Here is a 23,023-nt window from a genome sequence, read left to right on the forward strand (position 1 = left end):
CAGCCCAACACCGTGCAGGACGTTTGGCATTTGCCAGAGAACACCAAGATTGGCAAATTCGCCACTGGTGCCCTGTGCTCTTCACAGATGAAAGCAGGTTCACACTGAGCACATGTGACAGACGTGACAGAGTCTGGAGACACCGTGGAGAACGTTCTGCTGTCTGCAACATCCTCCAGCATGACTGGTTTGGCGGTGGGTCAGTCATGGTGTGGGGTGGCATTTCTTTGGGGGGTGGCACAGCCCTCCATGTGCTCGCCAGAGGTAGCCTGACTGCCATTAGGTACCGAGATGAGATCCTCAGACCCCTTGTGAGACCATATGTTGGTGCGGTTGGCCCTGGGTTCCTCCTAATGCAAGACAATGCTAGACCTCATGTGGCTGGAGTGTGTCAGCAGTTCCTGCAAGAGGAAGGCATTGATGCTATGGACTGGCCCGCCCATTCCCCAGACCTTGGCGGATGTTTTAGTTGGCGGATGTTTTAGTCCAGGTCTGGGAGGAGATCCCTCAGGAGACCATCCGCCACCTCATCAGGAGCATGCCCAGGCGTTGTAGGGAGGTCATACAGGCACGTGGAGGCCACACACACTACTGAGCCTCATTTGGACTTGTTTTAAGGACATTACATCAAAGTTGGATCAGCCTGTAGTGTGGTTTTCCACTTTAATTTTGAGTGTGACTCCAAATCCAGACCTCCATGGGTTGATAAATTGGATTTCCATTGATTATTTTTGTGTGATTTTGTTGTCAGCACATTCAACTATGTAAAGAAAAAAGTATTTAATAAGATTATTTCATTCATTCAGATCTAGGATGTGTTATTTTAGTGTTCCCTTTATTTTTTGAGCAGTGTATATTTGGTCATACTCTCACACAATACAACGTGTACTCCAGCCCTGCAGGAGGCGATGTAACTACATGTATCCTGATGCTGAACAACCTCACTGTCATAGAAGAAGTCAGTTTATGTTTTTATTTTTTTCCGACGTTGAAGCAACAAAGACTAAACTGGCTTTGGTAAGTTAACATGTAATTAATTCAGTAATGTTAGATATGGGACCCATTTATTATCCAGTTAGCTTGCTTTTTCAACCTGAGTTTATTAGAATATCTCTGATAATGATTGTTGTTTGCTGGGCCCGTCGGCTGTCTCGGCTAACGCACCGGTAGCGTCCTAACGTTAACGTTACCGATGTCCGACTACTGTAATTTCAGGCTGTAATATCTTCTCTCGGTTACACTAAATGTAGCTACTTTAAAGTGACATCTGTGTCAACGTGAAATGCAGTGCAACATTTTTGCTGAAGTGTAACGTTAGATGGAGACTATACGGTACCAATACCAGGGGGATGGGAAACGTTGATGGTGGTGGGGGCCAGCAATAACATATTGGTTTACAGGTTTGCGGGTTTACAGTTTTGCGGGTTTGCGGGTTTACAGGTTTGAGGGTTTACAGGTTTGCGTACCCGCATCAATACCCACATCAATACCCACATGCAGTCAGAGCCGGACTTGGCCTTTTGGGATCCAAAGCGAAGTTTTGACATAAGAGGAAAAACTGCTGATGTGACACGCAGCCAAATTTCAAAATGTCACCTTGTGTATTAATACTATTCTAACTGTCAACAGTAAGTTGAGACCCTGACAGAGTTTCAAAAAAATAAAATTAAAACAGGCCTATATATTTTATTTATTTTTCCCTTCAGGTTTTGAAAATTGATCCACAAGCCTACAAAACGTGGGGGTCCCACAGTTGTCCACTGTAGTGAGCATCCTGCCAGTTGTCCCCTGTAGTGAGCATCCTGCCAGTTGTCCCCTGTAGTGAGCATCCTGCCAGTTGTCCCCTGTAGTGAGCATCCTGCCAGTTGTCCACTGTAGTGAGCATCCTGCCAGTTGTCCCCTGTAGTGAGCATCCTGCCAGTTGTCCCCTGTAGTGAGCATCCTGCCAGTTGTCCCCTGTAGTGAGCATCCTGCCAGTTGTCCCCTGTAGTGAGCATCCTGCCAGTTGTCCCCTGTAGTGAGTATCCTGCCAGTTGTCCCCTGTAGTGAGCATCCTGCCAGTTGTCCCCTGTAGTGAGTATCCTGCCAGTTGTCCCCTGTAGTGAGCATCCTGCCAGTTGTCCCCTGTAGTGAGCATCCTGCCAGTTGTCCCCTGTAGTGAGCATCCTGCCAGTTGTCCCCTGTAGTGAGCATCCTGCCAGTTGTCCCCTGTAGTGAGCATCCTGCCAGTTGTCCCCTGTAGTGAGCATCCTGCCAGTTGTCCCCTGTAGTGAGCATCCTGCCAGTTGTCCCCTGTAGTGAGCATCCTGCCAGTTGTCCCCTGTAGTGAGCATCCTGCCAGTTGTCCCCTGTAGTGAGCATCCTGCCAGTTGTCCCCTGTAGTGAGCATCCTGCCAGTTGTCCCCTGTAGTGAGCATCCTGCCAGTTGTCCCCTGTAGTGAGCATCCTGCCAGTTGTCCCCTGTAGTGAGCATCCTGCCAGTTGTCCCCATCTCTCTCTCTTTCTCTCATATGAACATGGTTAGTGGGCCACCTCAACACTACTACTGTTCTACCACAGTAGAGGGGCCACCTTAACACTACTACTGTTCCTCCACAGATGACATCTTTGGCTCTACTGTGCCAGAGCAACTAAGGAGGACTGATGCTTCGCTTTAACAAAACAGCGGTTCTGGCCCTCCTCATAGCTACCAGCTCTGTTTTCCTCCTCTTTCAGCTCTATCACTACAGACAGCATGTCTCTCAGGTGAGTTGAACTTGACAACTGTAAATCTATACATGGATATTGACCCACTGGCTGGCCTATTTTTCCATACAAACTGGAAGGTCTGTCTGTGTGTGCGTGCACCACAATGTTTAACTTTTGATTTCGTTGTAGAATGGACCACATATCTTTGGCAGGACGGTTCATCTGTCAGGAAAGGATGCTCAGTGGGTAAGCTCTTTATAGGCTAGACCTTCTTCTCCATGACCGTTTCCCCCTCAGATAAGCAACACATACAGTTAAAGTCGGAAGTTTACATACACCTTAGCCAAATACATTTAAACCCAGTTTTTCACAATTCCTGACATTTAATCCGAGTTAAAAGTCCCTGTTTTAGGTCAGTTAGAATCACCACTTTATTTTAAGAATGTGAAATGCCAGAATAATAGTCGAGAGAATTATTTATTTCAGCTTTTATTTCTTTCATCACATTCTCAGTGGGTCAGAAGTTTACATACATTTTTTTTTTTCTTCTGAGGTCTTGGCTGATTTCTTTTGATTTTTCCCATGATGTGAAGCAAAGAGGCACTGAGTTTGAAGGTAGGCCTTGAAATGCATCCACAGTTACAACTCCAATTGACTCAAATGATGTCAATTGGCCTATCAGAAGCTTCTAAAGCCATGACATCATTTTCTGGGATTTTCCAAGCTGTTTAAAGGCACAGTCAACTTAGTGTATGTAAACTTCTGACCCACTGGAATTGTGATGCAGTGACTTATAAGTGAAATAATCTGTCTGTAAACAATTGTTGTAAAAATGACTTGTGTTATGCACAAAGTAGATGTCCTAACCGACTTGCCAATACTATAGTTTGTTAACAAGAAATTTGTGGAGTGGTTGAAAAACGAGTTTTAATGTCTCCAACCTAAGTATGTAAACTTCCAACTTCAACTGTATTATCACATTTTATTGGTCCATACACAGGGTTAGAAGATGTTATTGGTCACATGGTTAGCAGATGTTATTGGTCACATGGTTAGCAGATGTTATTGGTCCATACACAGGGTTAGCAGATGTTATTGGTCACAGGGTTAGCAGATGTTATTGGTCCATACACAGGGTTAGCAGATGTTATTGGTCACAAACACAGGGTTAGAAGATGTTATTGGTCCATACACAGGGTTAGCAGATGTTATTGGTCCATACACAGGGTTAGCAGATGTTATTGGTCCATACACAGGGTTAGAAGATGTTATTGGTCACAGGGTTAGCAGATGTTATTGGTCCATACACAGGGTTAGAAGATGTTATTGGTCCATACACAGGGTTAGCAGATGTTATTGGTCCATACACAGGGTTAGCAGATGTTATTGGTCCATACACAGGGTTAGAAGATGTTATTGGTCCATACACAGGGTTAGCAGATGTTATTGGTCCATACACAGGGTTAGCAGATGTTATTGGTCACAAACACAGGGTTAGCAGATGTTATTGGTCACAGGGTTAGCAGATGTTATTGGTCCATACACAGGGTTAGCAGATGTTATTGGTCACAAACACAGGGTTAGCAGATGTTATTGGTCCATACACAGGGTTAGCAGATGTTATTGGTCACAGGGTTAGCAGATGTTATTGGTCCATACACAGGGTTAGCAGATGTTATTGGTCACAAACACAGGGTTAGCAGATGTTATTGGTCCATACACAGGGTTAGAAGATGTTATTGGTCACAGGGTTAGCAGATGTTATTGGTCCATACACAGGGTTAGCAGATGTTATTGGTCACAAACACAGGGTTAGCAGATGTTATTGGTCCATACACAGGGTTAGCAGATGTTATTGGTCACAAACACAGGGTTAGCAGATGTTATTGGTCCATACACAGGGTTAGAAGATGTTATTGGTCCATACACAGGGTTAGCAGATGTTATTGGTCCATACACAGGGTTAGCAGATGTTATTGGTCCATACACAGGGTTAGCAGATGTTATTGGTCCATACACAGGGTTAGAAGATGTTATTGGTCCATACACAGGGTTAGCAGATGTTATTGGTCCATACACAGGGTTAGCAGATGTTATTGGTCACAAACACAGGGTTAGCAGATGTTATTGGTCACAGGGTTAGCAGATGTTATTGGTCCATACACAGGGTTAGCAGATGTTATTGGTCACAAACACAGGGTTAGCAGATGTTATTGGTCCATACACAGGGTTAGCAGATGTTATTGGTCACAGGGTTAGCAGATGTTATTGGTCCATACACAGGGTTAGCAGATGTTATTGGTCACAAACACAGGGTTAGCAGATGTTATTGGTCCATACACAGGGTTAGCAGATGTTATTGGTCACAGGGTTAGCAGATGTTATTGGTCCATACACAGGGTTAGCAGATGTTATTGGTCACAAACACAGGGTTAGCAGATGTTATTGGTCACAAACACAGGGTTAGCAGATGTTATTGCGAGTGTAGCGTGTAGCAAAATGCTTATATACAGAGCGACTTTCCGCTAGTCTTTGAATATAATTTGTGTTGGGTTTAAATGATAAATAGTCTATTTGAGTAGCCTGTTAATTTCCAGTCCTCTGAGCCATATGTTCAAATGGGTATGTTGTTGTTGTTGATTCTGGACCCTGTCTACTAATACAGCAGGTGGTGAAGAAGTTCATGGGTCTGGTCCATAAGTACAACATGCCAGTGTTCCTGGTGGACACAGCCTCCCTGAGCCTCCTCTCTCAGGACTCTATGCTGCTGAGAGACAGCCTGGTTAAAGAACCCCACTGTACTTTCCTCTGTACTAACAGAGACGTTCTCACCTTCGCTCTGCTCAACAACCTTTGGAAATACGACGTAAGGAATTAAGCCACACTCGGCTATAGATAACAAGAGCTAGATATAGAGCTAGATGTAGAGCTGTAGAGCTAGATATAGAGCTAGATATAGAGCTGTAGAGCTAGATATAGAGCTAGATATAGAGATGTAGAGCTAGATATAGAGCTGTAGAGCTAGATATAGGGCTATAAAGCTAGATATAGGGCTGTAGAGCTAGATATAGAGCTGTAGAGCTAGATATAAAGCTATAGAGCTAGATATAGGGCTATAGAGCTAGATATAGCGCTAGATATAGCGCTAGATATAGGGCTGTAGAGCTAGATATAGAGCTGTAGAGCTAGATATAGAGCTGTAGAGCTATATATAGGGCTGTAGAGCTAGATATAGGGCCGTAGAGCAAGATATAGAGCTAGATATAGCGCTAGATATGGGGCTGTAGAGCTAGATATGGGGCTGTAGAGCTAGATATAGGGCTGTAGAGCTAGATATAGGGCTGTAGAGCTAGATATAGGGCTGTAGAGCTAGATATAGGGCTGTAGAGCTAGATATAGAGCTGTAGAGCTAGATATAGAGCTGTAGAGCTAGATATAGAGCTGTAGAGCTAGATATAGGGCTGTAGAGCTGTAGAGCTAGATATAGAGCTAGATATAGGGCTGTAGAGCTAGATATAGGGCTGTAGAGCTAGATATAGGGCTGTAGAGCTAGATATAGGGCCGTAGAGTTAGATATAGGGCCGTAGAGCTGGATGTAGATATAGATCTGTAGAGCTAGATATAGGGCTGTAGAGCTAGATATAGAGCTGTAGAGCTAGATATAGGGCTGTAGAGCTAGATGTAGAGCTAGATATAGAGTTGTAGAGCTAGATATAGGGCTGTAGAGCTAGATATAGGGCTGTAGAGCTAGATATAGGGCCGTCGAGCTAGATATAGGGCTGTAGAGCTACATATAGAGCTAGATATAGCGCTAGATATAGGGCTGTAGAGCTAGATATAGGGCTGTAGAGCTAGATATAGGGCTGTAGAGCTAGATATAGGGCTAGATATAGAGCTGTAGAGCTAGATATAGAGCTGTAGAGCTAGATATAGAGCTGTAGAGCTAGATATAGAGCTGTAGAGCTAGATATAGAGCTGTAGAGCTAGATATAGAGCCGTAGAGCTAGATATAGGGCCGTAGAGCTAGATATAGGGCCGTAGAGCTAGATATAGGGCCGTAGAGCTAGATATAGGGCCGTAGAGCTAGATATAGGGCCGTAGAGCTAGATATAGGGCCGTAGAGCTAGATATAGAGCTAGATATAGCGCTAGATATAGGGCTGTAGAGCTAGATATAGGGCTGTAGAGCTAGAAATAGGGCTGTAGAGCTAGAAATAGGGCTGTAGAGCTAGATATAGGGCTGTAGAGCTAGATATAGGGCTGTAGAGCTAGATATAGAGCTGTAGTGCTAGATATAGGGCTGTAGAGCTAGATATAGAGCTAGATATAGGGCTGTAGAGCTAGATATAGGGCTGTAGAGCTAGATATAGAGCTGTAGAGCTAGATATAGAGCTATAGGGCTGTAGAGCTAGATATAGGGCTGTAGAGCTAGATGTAGAGCTAGATGTAGAGCTAGATGTAGAGCTAGATATAGGGCTGTAGAGCTAGATATAGGGCTGTAGAGCTAGATATAGAGCTAGATATAGGGCTGTAGAGCTAGATATAGGGCCGTAGAGCTAGATATAGGGCTGTAGAGCTACATATAGAGCTAGATATAGCGCTAGATATAGGGCTGTAGAGCTAGATATAGGGCTGTAGAGCTAGATATAGGGCTGTAGAGCTAGATATAGGGCTAGATATAGAGCTGTAGAGCTAGATATAGAGCTGTAGAGCTAGATATAGAGCTGTAGAGCTAGATATAGGGCTATAGAGCTAGATATAGAGCTAGATATAGCGCTAGATATAGCGCTAGATATAGGGCTGTAGAGCTATAGAGCTGTAGAGCTAGATATAGAGCTATAGGGCTGTAGAGCTAGATATAGGGCTGTAGAGCTAGATGTAGAGCTAGATGTAGAGCTAGATATAGGGCTGTAGAGCTAGATATAGGGCTGTAGAGCTAGATATAGAGCTAGATATAGGGCTGTAGAGCTAGATATAGGGCCGTAGAGCTAGATATAGGGCTGTAGAGCTACATATAGAGCTAGATATAGCGCTAGATATAGGGCTGTAGAGCTAGATATAGGGCTGTAGAGCTAGATATAGGGCTGTAGAGCTAGATATAGGGCTAGATATAGAGCTGTAGAGCTAGATATAGAGCTGTAGAGCTAGATATAGAGCTGTAGAGCTAGATATAGGGCTATAGAGCTAGATATAGAGCTAGATATAGCGCTAGATATAGCGCTAGATATAGGGCTGTAGAGCTATAGAGCTGTAGAGCTAGATATAGAGTTGTAGAGCTATATATAGGGCTGTAGAGCTAGATATAGGGCCGTAGAGCTAGATATAGGGCCGTAGAGCTAGATATAGCGCTAGATATAGGGCTGTAGAGCTAGATATAGGGCTGTAGAGCTAGATATAGGGCTGTAGAGCTAGATATAGGGCTGTAGAGCTAGATATAAGGCTGTAGAGCTAGATATAGAGCTAGATATAGGGCCGTAGAGCTAGATATAGGGCCGTAGAGCTAGATATAGGGCCGTAGAGCTAGATATAGGGCCGTAGAGCTAGATATAGGGCCGTAGAGCTAGATATAGGGCTGTAGAGCTAGATATAGAGCTGTAGAGCTAGATATAGGGCTGTAGAGCTAGATATAGGGCTGTAGAGCTAGATTTAGGGCTGTAGAGCTAGATATAGAGCTAAATATAGAGCTGTAGAGCTAGATATAGAGCTAGATATAGAGCTAGATATAGGGCTGTAGGGCTAGATATAGAGCTAGATATAGGGCTGTAGAGCTAGATATAGAGCTGTAGAGCTAGATATAGGGCTGTAGCGCGAGATATAGACCTAGATGTAGAGATATAGAGCTAGATGTAGAACTGTTTGTCTAATAATGTCCTCATTTGATTCTAAGCAGAGCTTTGTTTTCATTATAGTTGATAACGTCATTGTCGTGATGCGTTTGACTTCTCTGACTTGTCCAGTAGTTATTTGAGCAGAAGTCTGGGTTGTATTCATTAGTATACACCGTAGCTAAATGTTTTTCAACGGGAAAAAGAAAATGAACTATTGGACAAGTTTCTGTCCTTTTTCTTCCATTTGTTGGCTAATGAACACAACCCTGGTATCTGTCTGTTGTGATCAGGCTGGTTTGGTGGCAGCAGCTGAAGAGAAGGGCTTTGAACTGTTGGAGGTGCGAGGGAAAGACCCTCGATTGGTCAGCATGGACGACCTATCGGGAAACGAGATCCCCCTCCACTTCCTGTTCCGTCTCCAAGGTTACGTGGTCCATGTGGTGGTCCTGTACGAGCGCAGCGGGAACTACCTGTGGCATGGCGTCCTGCGACTCAAACCAAACATGGACAGGAAGTTCGCACCCTTCAGAAGGCTGGACTATGGCCGCAACGCTGGAGCCTATGACAGGTACGTAGACACCAGGAGTGTGTATTCATTACTGCACATAGTAGCAAACCGTAGTAAAACCTTTTGAAACAGAACTTTTTTTTGCAACGGAAACAATAGTTTCTTATTGGATAAATAAAAGTTAGTCCCTTCCCATTTTGACCCTTTTGGTTTCTAGTGAATACACCCCAGCCCTTCTTTCCGCTGTACTTTCTTATTCTGTAAACCTCCCGTTCCTTAGAATAGTCCAGAAACAACATCGGAAGGGGTCATACATGCTCATGACAAGTCTTACAATGCATTATAACTGCATCAGACTGTATTATAACTGCATCAGACTGTATTATAACTGCATCAGACTGTATTATAACTGCATCAGACTGTATTATAACTGCATCGGACTGTATTATAACTGCATCGGACTGTATTATAACTGCATCAGACTGTAATATAACTGCATCGGACTGTATTATAACTGCATCGGACTGTATTATAACTGCATCAGACTGTATTATAACTGCATCAGACTGTATTATAACTGCATCAGACTGTATTATAACTGCAGACGTGGAGTGTTTGTATAATAACCACAAATGGCTGTAGATTGTCAGGAAACGTAGCTTGGTTGTCTCTCTCCCGTCAGGCCAGAGCTGGTACTGACCACCTTGGACGGGCTGGATGTCCGGATCCCCAGGAACATCTCTGGATTCCTGACTGAATATTCCCAGGCTCGTTTTCTGGAGTGTAGATACAGGGATGCACGTTCCTTCTTCCAGGTCTGTAGTTTTCAAGTCTCACTATTCCGTACCGTGCCTCACTATTTTACAACATTTTGTTACGTTACAGCCTTATTCTAAAATTGATTAAGTTGTTTTTTTCCCTCATTAATCTACACACAATACCCCATAATGACATCACAATACCCCATAATGACATCACAATACCCCATAATGACATCACAATACCCCATAATGACAAAGCAAAAACAGTTTTTTAGAAATGTTTGCAAATTTCTATCACATTTCCATAAGTATTCGAACCCTTTACTCAGTACTTTGTTGAAGCACCTTTGGCAGCGATTACAGCCTTGAGTCTTCTTGGGTATGATGCTACAAGCTTGGCAGACCTGTATTTGGGGAGTTTCTCCCATTCTTCTCTGCAGATCCTCTCTCGCTCTGTCAGGTTGGATGGGGAGCGTCACTGCACAGCTATTTTCAGGTCTCTCCAGAGATGTTCGATCGGGTTCAAGTCCAGGCTCTGGCTGGGCCACTCAAGGACATTCAGAGACTTGTCCCAAAGCCACTCCTGCATTGTCTTAGCTGTGTGCTTAGGGTCGTTGTCCTGTTGGAAGATGAACCTTCACCCCAGTCTGAGGTCCTGAGCGCTCAAGGATCTCTCTGTACTTTGCTCCGTTCATCTTTCCCTCGATCCTGACTAGTCTCCCAGTCCCTGCCGCTGAAAAACATCCCCACAGCATGATGATGCTGCCACCACCATGCTTCACCGTAGGGATGGTGCCAGGTTTCCCCCAGACGTGACGCTTGACATTCAGGCGAAAGAGTTGAATCTTGGTTTCATTAGACCAGAGAATCTTGTTTCTCATGGTCAGAGTCCTTTAGGTGTCTTTTGGCAAATTCCAAGCGGTCTGTCATGTGCCTTTTACTGAAGAGTAGCTTCCATCTGGCCACTCTACCATTAAGGCCTGATTGGTGGAGTGCTGCAGAGATGGTTGTCCTTCTGGAAGGTTCTCTCATCTCCACAGAGGAACTCTAGAGCTCTGTCAGAGTGACCGTCAGGTTCTTGGTCACCTCCCTGACCAAGGCCCCTCTCCCCAGGTTGCTCAGTTAGGCCGTACGGACAGCTCTAGGAAGAGTCTTGTTGGTTACAAACTTCAGTTCTTGGGGACCTTCAATGCTGCAGACATTGTTTGGTACCCTTCCCAAGATCTGTGCCTCGATCCTGTCTCAGAGCTCTACGGACAATTCCTTCGACCTCATGGCTTGGTTTTTGCTCTGACATGCACTGTCAACTGTGGGACCTTATATAGACAGGTGTGTGCCTTTCCAAATCATGTCCAATCAATTGATTTTACCACAAGTGGAGTCCAGTCAAGTTGTAGAAACATCTCAAGGATGATCAGTGGAAACAGTATGCACCTGAGCTCAATTTCGAGTCTCATAGCAAAGGGTACTTATGTAAATACGTCATTTTTGTTTTTAACTTTTAATACATTAGCAAACATTTCTAAACGCCTGTTATCGCTTTGGTATTGTGTTTATAATATTTAATCCAATTTGGAATAAGGCTGTAATGTAATAAAATGTGGGAAAAGTCAAGGGGTCTGAATACTTTCTGAAGGCAGGACCCATAGGGCCTTTGGACTTTGGTTTAGTCCACTAGCTGAGTGTTGTTCTCTGTTGGATCAGCTGTACCCTGATGACCCGTCTCCTGAGGCGATGAACTTCAGGATGAAGGCTAAGGCTCTGCTTCATCTAGCTGCCAGGATCCTCACTGAGCTCCGAGTCCCCTTCTGGCTGAGTAGTGGTACCTGCCTGGGTAAGACCCTACATAACCCTACATAACCCTAACCCTACATAACAACAACCCTACATAACCCTTCTGGCTGAGTAGTGGTACCTGCCTGGGTAAGACCCTACATAACCCTACATAACAACAACCCTACATAACCCTAACCCTACATAACAACAACCCTACATAACCCTTCTGGCTGAGTAGTGGTACCTGCCTGGGTAAGACCCTACATAACCCTAACCCTACATAACAACAACCCTACATAACCCTAACCCTACATAACAACAACCCTACATAACCCTTCTGGCTGAGTAGTGGTACCTGCCTGGGTAAGACCCTACATAACCCTAACCCTTCTGGCTGAGTAGTGGTACCTGCTTGGGTAAGACCCTACATAACCCTAACCCTACATAACAACAACCCTACATAACCCTAACCCTACATAACAACAACCCTACATAACCCTTCTGGCTGAGTAGTGGTACCTGCCTGGGTAAGACCCTACATAACCCTAACCCTTCTGGCTGAGTAGTGGTACCTGCTTGGGTAAGACCCTACATAACCCTAACCCTACATAAGCCTAACCCTACATAACAACAACCCTACATAACCCTAACCCTACATAACAACAACCCTACATAACCCTACATAACAACAACCCTACATAACCCTACATGACAACAACCCTACATAACCCTACATGACAACAACCCTACATAACCCTAGCCCTGCGGTATCACTCCCTGTGGTATCACTCCCTCCTACGGTATCACTCCCTCCTACGGTATCACTCCCTCCCTCCTACGGTATCACTCCCTCCCTCCTACGGTATCACTCCCTCCCTCCTACGGTATCACTCCCTCCCTCCTACGGTATCACTCCCTCCCTCCTACGGTATCACTCCCTCCCTCCTACGGTATCACTCCCTCCCTCCTACGGTATCACTCCCTCCCTCCTACGGTATCACTCCCTCCCTCCTACGGTATCACTCCCTCCCTCCTACGGTATCACTCACTCCCTCCTACGGTATCACTCCCTCCTCACTCCCTCCTACGGTATCACTCCCTCCTCACTCCCTCCTACGGTATCACTCCCTCCTACGGTATCACTCCCTCCCTCCTACGGTATCACTCCCTCCCTCCTACGGTATCACTCCCTCCCTCCTACGGTATCACTCCCTCCCTCCTGCGGTATCACTCCCTTCTACGGTATCACTCCCTCCTACGGTATCACTCCCTCCTACGGTATCACTCCCTCCTACGGTATCACTCCCTCCTACGGTATCACTCCCTCCTACGGTATCACTCCCTCCCTCCTACGGTATCACTCCCTCCCTCCTACGGTATCACTCCCTCCCTCCTACGGTGTCACTCCCTCCCTCCTACGGTATCACTCCCTCCCTCCTACGGTATCACTCCCTCCCTCCTACGGTATCACTCCCTCCCTCCTACGGTATCACTCCCTCCCTCCTACGGTATCACTCCCTCCCTCCTGCGGTATCACTCCCTCCTGCGGTATCACTCCCTCCTGCGGTATCACTCCCTCCTGCGGTATCCCTCCCTCCTGCGGTATCCCTCCCTCCTGCGGTATCACTCCCTCCTGCGGTATCACTCCCTCCTGCGGTATCACTCCCTCCTACGGTATCCTACGGTATCACTCCCTCCTACGGTATCACTCCCTCCTGCGGTATCACTCCCTCCTGCGGTATCACTCCCTCCTGCGGTATCACTCCCTCCTGCGGTATCACTCCCTCCTACGGTATCACTCCCTCCTGCGGTATCATTCCCTCCTGCGGTATCAGTCCCTCCTGCGGTATCACTCCCTCCCTCCTACGGTATCACTCCCTCCCTCCTGCGGTATCACTCCCTTCTACGGTATCACTCCCTCCCTCCTACGGTATCACTCCCTCCTACGGTATCACTCCCTCCCTCCTACGGTATCACTCCCTCCTACGGTATCACTCCCTCCCTCCTACGGTATCACTCACTCCCTCCTGCGGTATCACTCCCTCCCTCCTGCGGTATCACTCCCTCCCTCCTACGGTATCACTCCCTCCCTCCTGCGGTATCACTCCCTTCTACGGTATCACTCCCTCCTGCGGTATCACTCCCTCCTACGGTATCACTCCCTCCTACGGTATCACTCCCTCCTACGGTATCCCTCCCTCCTACGGTATCCCTCCCTCCTGCGGTATCCCTCCCTCCTGCGGTATCCCTCCCTCCTGCGGTATCCCTCCCTCCTGCGGTATCCCTCCCTCCTGCGGTATCACTCCCTCCTACGGTATCACTCCCTCCTACGGTATCCCTCCCTCCTACGGTATCCCTCCCTCCTACGGTATCCCTCCCTCCTACGGTATCACTCCCTCCTACGGTATCCCTCCCTCCTACGGTATCCCTCCCTCCTACGGTATCCCTCCCTCCTACGGTATCCCTCCCTCCTACGGTATCACTCCCTCCTGCGGTATCACTCCCTCCTACGGTATCACTCCCTACAGGTTAACATGGTCTTCCTCTCTACTCAGGTTGGTTTCGGCAGTGCGGTATCATTCCCTACAGTAAAGATGTGGACCTGGGCATCTGGATTAAAGACTACAGACATGATATCACTCAAGCTTTTCAAAAGGCTGGCCTTCCGTTGAAACACAAGTTTGGAAAGGTACAGTATGTTTCAGATCATAACATATTCTATTAGAAACAGCATGTTGGTTCATTATCTATGTTTCAAATGGCACTGTATTCTTTAGTGCACTACTTTTGACCAGAGCCCTACTTTTGACCTGGGTCCTGGTCACAAGTAGTGGACTAAATAGTGAATAGGGTGCAATTTCAGACGTATACCCAGTCAGTGTGTTGTTATGTGTCTCTGTGTAGGATAGCCTGGAACTGTCCTTCCAGGGTTAATGTTGTTATGTGTCTCTGTGTAGGATAGCCTGGAACTGTCCTTCCAGGGTTAATGTTGTTATGTGTCTCTGTGTAGGATAGCCTGGAACTATCCTTTGTGGTGGCTAATTTCTGCATTACCAAATGAGGAGAGTTACAAGCTTCACACGCCAGTCAGAGTTATACTTAAAACTACATCTTTAATAATAAGAGCTTTGCAAAAGCACTTGACTATCAATGATGCGCCATTGAAAAGTGACAACAGAAAAGTACAAAGATCTTTTATAGCCAAGATACACCCCTCTCAACGTACATGACGAACCACAGATCTTAGGAACAGTTCACAAAGGGACTTTATATTTGAGAAAGGAGTATCCCTTAGCCAGATAACATTCGTTATAAATTATCGCTCAGTTTGGTCTGTAGTCCCTATGACGAGGTTCTAATCTCGTTCCTGGTACGCCATAGCACAAAAACATTAACTCATGTTATTCTGGAACGCTCTTTAGGTTTTATCACCCAAAGACATCGTAAATCTCCTCTGTCAGTGTTATCTCATAGAGGCCCATCCTCAGTAAAACACACACAATAGTTAACAGAATACTCTATTCTGTCGAATAAAACAACCATTATAATAAAACAACCATTATAATACAATACAAGCATTATAACATAATCTTGCAATTTTCCACGACACCTTCCAGGGTTAATGTTGTTATGTGTCTCTGTGTAGGATAGCCTGGAACTGTCCTTCCAGGGTTAATGTTGTCATGTGTCTCTGTGTAGGATAGCCTGGAACTGTCCTTCCAGGGTTAATGTTGTTATGTGTCTCTGTGCAGGTGGAGGATAGCCTGGAACTGTCCTTCCAGGGCCTGGATGTTAAACTGGACATTTTCTTCTTCTACGAGGAAACTGACGTTGTGTGGAACGGAGGAACCCAAGCTAAGAGTGGGAAGAAATTCAAGTAAGTCTCTGTTTTACTATACTGGTTGTTATAGAGCTGAGTCAGTGTTGCTTAGTGTCTATAACAAACTACTGCTAAGAAGTCTTCAGTTTATTGAGCTTTGGGCTTTTTAAAAAAAAACATGTATTTAGAAATTCAAAAGGCACTCGCACATCTATCTTTGTTGCTGGTGCATGGTAACAGTTGAATAAGATGAGGAGAAAAGAAGAAACCCACACATTGCTCTTGCTAGTATCACTACTCTTTTAATAAGCTTTACGTACCGGCCTTCCTCGGAGCTTTACGTACCGGCCTTCCTCGGAGCTTTACGTACCGGCCTTCCTCGGAGCTTTACGTATCGGCCTTCCTCGGAGCTTTACGTATCGGCCTTCCTCGGAGCTTTACGGATCGGCCTTCCTCGGAGCTTTACGTACCGGCCTTCCTCGGAGCTTTACGTATCGGCCTTCCTCGGAGCTTTACGTATCGGCCTTCCTCGGAGCTTTACGTATCGGCCTTCCTCGGAGCTTTACGTATCGGCCTTCCTCTGAACTTTACGTACCGGCCTTCCTCGGAGCTTTACGTACCGGCCTTCCTCGGAGCTTTACGTACCGGCCTTCCTCGGAGCTTTACGTACCGGCCTTCCTGCGGAGCTTTACGTACCGGCCTTCCTCGGAGCTTTACGTACCGGCCTTCCTCGGAGCTTTACGTACCGGCCTTCCTCGGAGCTTTACGTACCGGCCTTCCTCGGAGCTTTACGTACCGGCCTTCCTCGGAGCTTTACGTACCGGCCTTCCTCGGAGCTTTACGGATCGGCCTTCCTCGGAGCTTTACGTACCGGCCTTCCTCGGAGCTTTACGTACCGGCCTTCCTCGGAGCTTTACGTACCGGCCTTCATCGGAGCTTTACGGATCGGCGTTCCTCTGAGCTTTACGGATCGGCCTTCCTGCGGAGCCTTACGGATCGGCCTTCCGCGGAGCTTTACGGATCGGCCTTCCCGCGGAGCTTTACGGATCGGCCTTCCCGCGGAGCTTTACGGATCGGCCTTCCCGCGGAGCTTTACGGATCGGCCTTCCCGCGGAGCTTTACGGATCGGCCTTCCCGCGGAGCTTTACGGATCGGCCTTCCCGCGGAGCTTTACGGATCGGCCTTCCCGCGGAGCTTTACGGATCGGCCTTCCCGCGGAGCTTTACGGATCGGCCTTCCCGCGGAGCTTTACGGATCGGCCTTCCAGCGGAGCTTTACGGATCGGCCTTCCTCGGAGCTTTACGGCTCGGCCTTCCTCGGTGCTTTACGGATCGGCCTTCCTGCGGAGCTTTACGGATCGGCCTTCCTCGGCGCTTTTGTGAGTGTTTATAATTTACACCCTTATGTAGACATAGCTCCACCCACATCCGTGCAATGCATCGGATGTGGGTGGAGTCGAGGGAAAATAAGCATATGTTACCGACTATAACAATGTGCATTTCATAAGTATTCGAATATAGTGTGTACATAAAACGTATTAAACACGTCTGTAAAACCACAATGAGGACATCGACCTATCAAGTAAGTTTTCATAATTCCTTGGGTACAGCGCAAGAATAAAACGTCAGAGTTATCTGATGCGGTGGCATTAGTTCACGTTCACGTTTACAACGTAACACGTATGGGCGTTTCATCATTAAGACCTTTAGGAAATAATGTCTGGAGGGTGAAAATCACAAATCATTATTAATATCACCTCCTCTGTCTGATATCTTAACTTTCTCTATGCCACAAAATCGAAAGGTAGAAATGTCATGCTTTAATGTACTGCGACTGTATAATCCCTGTCGTTTCTCCTGATTTTTAATTTTTATGTTCACAAATTCTCATGAGACAACGAGGGGTTTTATTTACATACAGTGGCTTGCTAAAGTATTCACCCCCCCCCCCTTTGCATTTTTCGTATTTTGTTGCCTTACAACCTGGAATTTAACTTTTATTTTGGGGGGGTTTGTATCATTTGATTTACACAACATGCCTACCACTTAAGAAGCTAAATATTTTTTTTATTGTGAAACAAACAAGAAATAAGACAAAAAAACAGAACTTGAGCGTGCATAACTATTCACCCCCCAAAAAGTCAATACTTTATAGAGCCACCTTTTGCAGCAATTATAGCTGCAAGTCTCTTGGGGTATGTCTCTATAAGCTTGGCACATCTAGCCACTTGGATTTTGCCCATTCTTCAAGGCACAGAAAAAAAAATGTATGAAATTGTATGAAATGTATGCATTCACTACTGTAAGTTGCTCTGGATAAGAGCGTCTGCTAAATGACTAAAATGTAAATGTAAATGTAAGGCAAACCTGCTCCGGCTCCTTCAAGTTGGATGGGTTCGTTAAATCAGTCCACAGATTCTCAATTGGATTGAGGTCTGGGCTTTGACTAGGCCATTCCAAGACATTTAAATGTTTCCCCTTAAACCACTCAAGTGTTGCTTTAGCAGTATGCTTAGGGTCATTGTCCTGCTGGAAGGTGAACCTCCGTCCCAGTCTCAAATCTCTAGAAGACTGAAACAGGTTTCCCTCAAGAATTTCCCTCAGTTTCCCAGTCCCTGCCGGTGAAAAACATACCCACAGTATGATGCTGCCACCACCATGCTTCACTGTCGGGATGGTGTTCTCAGGGTGATGAGAGGTGTTGGGTTTGCGCCAGACAATGGTTTTGTCTTTGATTTCCAAATAGCACAATTTTTGTCTCATCTGACTAGAGTACCTTCTTCCATATGTTTGGGAAGTCTCCCACATGCCTTTTGCTTATTTTTTTCATTAAGCAATGGCTTTTTTTCTGGCCACTCTTCCATAAAGCCCAACTCTGTGGAGTGTACGGCTTAAAGTGGTCCTATGGACAGATACTCCAATCTCCGCTGTGGAGCTTTGCAGCAACTTCAGGGTTATCTTTGGTCTTCTTGTTGGCCCTAGCCCTCACCTTCCGATCCAACAGGTCCCAGATGTGCTCAATGGGATTGAGATCCGGGCTCTTCGCTGGTCATGGCAGAACACTGACATTCCTGTCTTACAGGAAATCACGAACAGAACGAGCAGTATGGCTGGTGGCATTGTCATGCTGGAGGGTCCTGTCAGGATGAGCCTGCAGGTAGAGTGCCACATGAGGGAGGAGGATGTCTTCCCTGTAACGCACAACGTTGAGATTGCCTGCAATGACAACAAGTTCAGTCTGATGATGCTGTGACACACCGCCCCAGACCATGACGGACCCTCCACCTCCAAATCGATCCCCCTCCAGAGTACAGGCCTCGTGTAACGCTCATTCCTTCGACGATAAACGCGAATCCGACCATCACCCCTGGTGAGACAAAACCGCGACTCATCAGTGAAGAGCACTTTTTGCCAGTCCTGTCTAGCAACGGTGGGTTTGTGCCCATCGGCGACGTTGTTGCCGGTGATGTCTGTTGAGGACCTGCCTTACAACAAGCCTACAAGCCCTCAGTCCAGCCTCTCTCAGCCTATTGCGGACAGTCTGAGCACTGATGGAGGGATTGTGCGTTCCTGGTGTAACTCGGGCAGTTGTTGTTGCCATCCTGTACCTGTCCCGCAGGTGTGATGTTCGGATGTACCGAACTTTTTTTTTTTTCCTCCCCAATTTCATGGTATCCAATTTGGTAGTTAGTCTTGTCTCATCGCTGCAACTCCCGTACGGACTCGGGAGAGGCGAAGGTCGAGAGCCATGCGTCCTCCTAAACACAACCCAACCAAGCCACATTTCTTCTTGACACAATGCCCATCCAACCCAGAAGCCAGCCGCACCAATGTGTCGGAGGAAACACTGCGCCCGGCCCGCCACAGGAGTCGCTAGTGCGCGATGAGAAAAGGACATCTCCGCCGGACAAACTCTCCCCTAACCCAGACGACGCTGGGCCAGTTGTGCGCCTCCCCATGGGCCTCCCGGTCTCGGCCGGCTGCGACAGAGCCTGGACTCTAACCCAGAATCTCTAGTGGCCTTAGACCACTGCGCCACCCGGATAGCCCGGAGCTGTTAGTGTTAACGACGTTCCACAGGTGCATGTTCATGAATTGTTTATGGTTCATTGAACAAGCATGGGAAACAGTGTTTAAACCCTTTACAATGAAGATCTGTGAAGTTATTTAGATTTTTACGAATTGTCTTTGAAAGACCAGGTCCTGAAAAAGGGACGTTTCTTTTTTTACTGAGTTTATATATACAAAATAGGAATTGCAATTAGCATATATATCTCTCTTTTATATATATATATATATATATATATATAAGAGAGATAATGTGACACTTCGATTGCACACAGGTGGACTTTATTTAACTAATTATGTGACTTCTGAAGGTAATTGGTTGCACCAGATCTTATTTAGGGGCTTCATAGCAAAGTGGGTGAATACATCTGCATGCGCCACTTTCCAATTTTTGAAATGTTTATTATTATTATTTTGAATTTTTTTCACTTGACCAATTTGGACTATTTTGTGTATGTACATTACATGAAATCCAAATAAAAATCAATTTAAATTACAGGTTGTAATGCAACAAAATAGGAAAAACGCCAAGGGGGGTGAATACTTTGCAAGGCACTGCAACACAGCCCACATGGACATTTAATCATGTAGATAACATGGGTGGTGGAGCACGTAATGATGTCATTAATTTGGAACCGTTTTCCTGTATGTGTGGGTGGCAGAAATATTCACACTTCATCATATTGTTACACTGTGCGCATCCTCTGCATTTATAGATACCATTTGGAAGAGGGTGTAAAAGAGCCTGGCTGATTTTTCTTTTGTGGCAGGCAGTTGGCATGGACCAATTTGCCTCGTAAATCTCCCATCTATCCATCTATCCATCCATCAAGTGGTGGATTCTTAAATTCAGTTGGCAAAGCTGGGTTTGATGTTAAAACATGCCAGTGTTTCTTGACAGCATCTCCCACCTTGTGTAGTTGGCGGTGAACGTTACAGAATGTTCTTTAGCTCTAGTGGCTCTTTTTTATAGTAGTTTCTCCCTAATGCCAAATTAAGAGCTTTGAACTTTGAACTCGTGTGAAGTGGGAGACTTGTCTCAGCGTGCGTATAGTCAAGCAACACGCGTATAGTTCAAATCTTATCACAGACAATTTTAGCTAATTAGCAACTTTGCAGCTACTTTGCAACTACCTAACCTCTAGAGCTAGCTAACGTTAGCTTTAGCTGCCTATGCTAACGTTAGCTTTAGCTGCCTATGCTAACGTTAGCTTTAGCTGCCTATGCTAACGTTAGCTTTAGCTGCCTATGCTAACGTTAGCTTTAGCTACCTATGCTAACGTTAGCTTTAGCTACCTATGCTAACGTTAGCCATAAGAAATTGGAATTCATAACATGCCATACGTTTAGCAAAATTGTAACATATCGTCCGAATTGTAGATTCGTAACATATCATACAAAATGGGTGATGGACATACACACCATACAAACATAACATATCATACAAAATGGAGTATCTCGGATTTAGAATAATAAGAAATGAGACCACGTTGTATTTACAGACGTTTTTTAAAAACAATTTGTGCCAGTTATTAAATGGTGGTTGGTTACCATTCCTTCTCCTTCCTGTTAGATACAGTATCTGTTCCCTAAGTTTACTCTCTGCAGACCTTCAGGCTTTGTTGAGAGGTTTTAATGTATGTTTTTAATATATGCTTGTCCAACATCTCATTCCAAAATCATGGCCATTTTAATATGGAGTTGGTCCCCCTTTACTGCTATAATAGCCTCCAGCTTTCCACTAGATGTTGGAACATTGCTGCGGGGACTTGCTTTAGTGAGGTCGGGCACTGATGTTGGGCGATTAGGCCTGGCTTGCAGTCAGCGTTCCAATTCATCCCAAAGGTGTTTGATGCGGTTGAGGTCAGGGCTCTGTGCAGGCCAGTCAAGTTCTTCCACACCATTTTCGACAAACCATTTCTGTATGGACCTCGCTTTGTGCACGGGGGAATTGTCATGCGGAAACAGGAAAGGGCCTTCCCCAAACTGTTGCCAAAATTGGGAGCACAGAATCATCTAGAATGTCATTGTATGCTGTAGTGTTAAGATTTCCCTTCACTTGAAATAAGGGGCCCAAACCATGAAAAACAGCCCCAGACCATTATTCCTCCTCCACCAAACTTTACAGTTGGCACTATGCATTCGGGCAGGTAGTGTTCTCCTGGCATCTGCCAAACCCATATTCGTCTATCAGACTGCCAGATGGTGAAGCTTGAATCATCACTCCAGAGAACGCGTTTCCACTGCTCTAGAATCCAATGGCAGCGAGCTTTACACCACTCCAGCCGACGCTTAGGATTGTGTGCAGCTGCTCGGCCATGGGAACCCATTTCATGAATCTCCCGACGAACAGTTATTGTGCTGACGTTGTTTCCAGAGGCAGTTTGGAACTCTGTAGTGAGTGTTGCAACCGAGGACAGAAGATTTTTACGCGCTTCGGCGGTCTCATTCTGTGAGCTTGTGTGGCCTACCACTTCGCGGCACAACCGTTGTTGCTCCTAGACGTTTCCACTTCACAATACCAGCACTTACAGTTGACCGGGGCAGCTCAAGCAGGGCAGAAATTTGACAAACTGACTTGTCGGAAAGGTGGCATCTTATGACGGTGCCACATTGCAAGTCACTGAGCTCTTAAGTACAGTCATTCTACTACCAATGTTTGTCTATGGAGATTGCATGGCTGTGTGCTTGATTTTATACACCAGTCCGCAACGGTTGTGAGCGAAATAGCCAAATCCACTAATTTGAAGGGGTGTCCTCATACGTGTGTGTGTGTGTGTGTGTATATATGTGTGTATATATATATATAGTGTTTATTTTAAATATGTTTTTTGATACCATTCCAGACTTACTAACCAGAGACTCCTACCCATTCTGTTAGGTATGTGTTCCCCAAGTTTACTCTATGCTGGACTGAGCTGATGGACCTAAAGGTGCGTGTCCCCTGTGAGACGGTGGACTATGTATCAGCTAACTATGGGCCTACCTGGAACACGCCTGTAAAGACCTGGGACTGGAAGAGCTCTCCGCCCAACGTGCAGGACAACGGGGTGTGGCCTGTCAGGGAGTGGGATGAGGTCATCCAGGTGTACTGACATACTACTACACTACATGTGAGTAGACTACGTTGGAGTACACTTAAACCACACGGAAGAAAATGGACTGAAACAGGGAGGGTCTGTCGATCTGGACCGTCGATCCTGTCTTTGTACGTTTTGCTACGGCGTGCACTATACGACCCTGAGTACACTCTTCCGAAGTACACTACACCTGAAAACCCTACACCTGGAAAAACACTACACCTGAAAACACTAAAGTAGCAACTTTAAAGACTACTACTAACGGTGTGAGTCTGAACTGGTGGCTTACCGTTGGCTGGTGGCTTACCGTTGGCTGGTGGCTTACCGTTGGCTTACCGTCGGCTGGTGGCTTACCGTTGGCTTACCGTCGGCTGGTGGCTTACCGTTGGCTTACCGTTGGCTGGTGGCTTACCGTTGGCTTACCGTTGGCTGGTGGCTTACCGTTGGCTTACCATTGGCTGGTGGCTTACCATTGGCTTACCATTGGCTTACCATT

The 23,023-nt window shown here is 46.0% G+C and overlaps 1 protein-coding gene across 1 annotated transcript; it reads left to right on the plus strand.

Moving 5' to 3' along the window:
- Positions 1–835: 835 nt before the first annotated feature.
- fktn (fukutin) lies at positions 836–22,735 on the plus strand. Its single transcript, XM_029710562.1, has 10 exons — positions 836–1,017; positions 2,599–2,745; positions 2,878–2,934; positions 5,354–5,554; positions 8,806–9,083; positions 9,706–9,838; positions 11,489–11,618; positions 14,116–14,249; positions 15,313–15,437; positions 22,329–22,735. The coding sequence occupies exons 2-10, from the start codon at positions 2,644–2,646 to the stop codon at positions 22,540–22,542; spliced, it is 1,374 nt and encodes a 457-aa protein (XP_029566422.1). The 5' UTR covers positions 836–1,017; positions 2,599–2,643; the 3' UTR covers positions 22,543–22,735.
- The last annotated feature ends 288 nt before the right edge of the window (positions 22,736–23,023 follow it).

This window comes from Salmo trutta, chromosome 23, assembly GCF_901001165.1.
Source record: "Salmo trutta chromosome 23, fSalTru1.1, whole genome shotgun sequence".
In the NCBI taxonomy this organism is placed as follows: domain Eukaryota; kingdom Metazoa; phylum Chordata; class Actinopteri; order Salmoniformes; family Salmonidae; genus Salmo; species Salmo trutta.

Coding starts and splice junctions, on each gene's coding strand:
- fktn (XM_029710562.1), top strand. CDS start 2,644: ATGCTTCGCTTTAACAAAACAGCGGTTCTGGCCCTCCTCATAGCTACC. Junction 2,746..2,877: donor ACAGACAGCATGTCTCTCAG/GTGAGTTGAACT, acceptor ATTTCGTTGTAG/AATGGACCACATATCTTTGG. Junction 11,619..14,115: donor GAGTAGTGGTACCTGCCTGG/GTAAGACCCTAC, acceptor CTCTCTACTCAG/GTTGGTTTCGGCAGTGCGGT.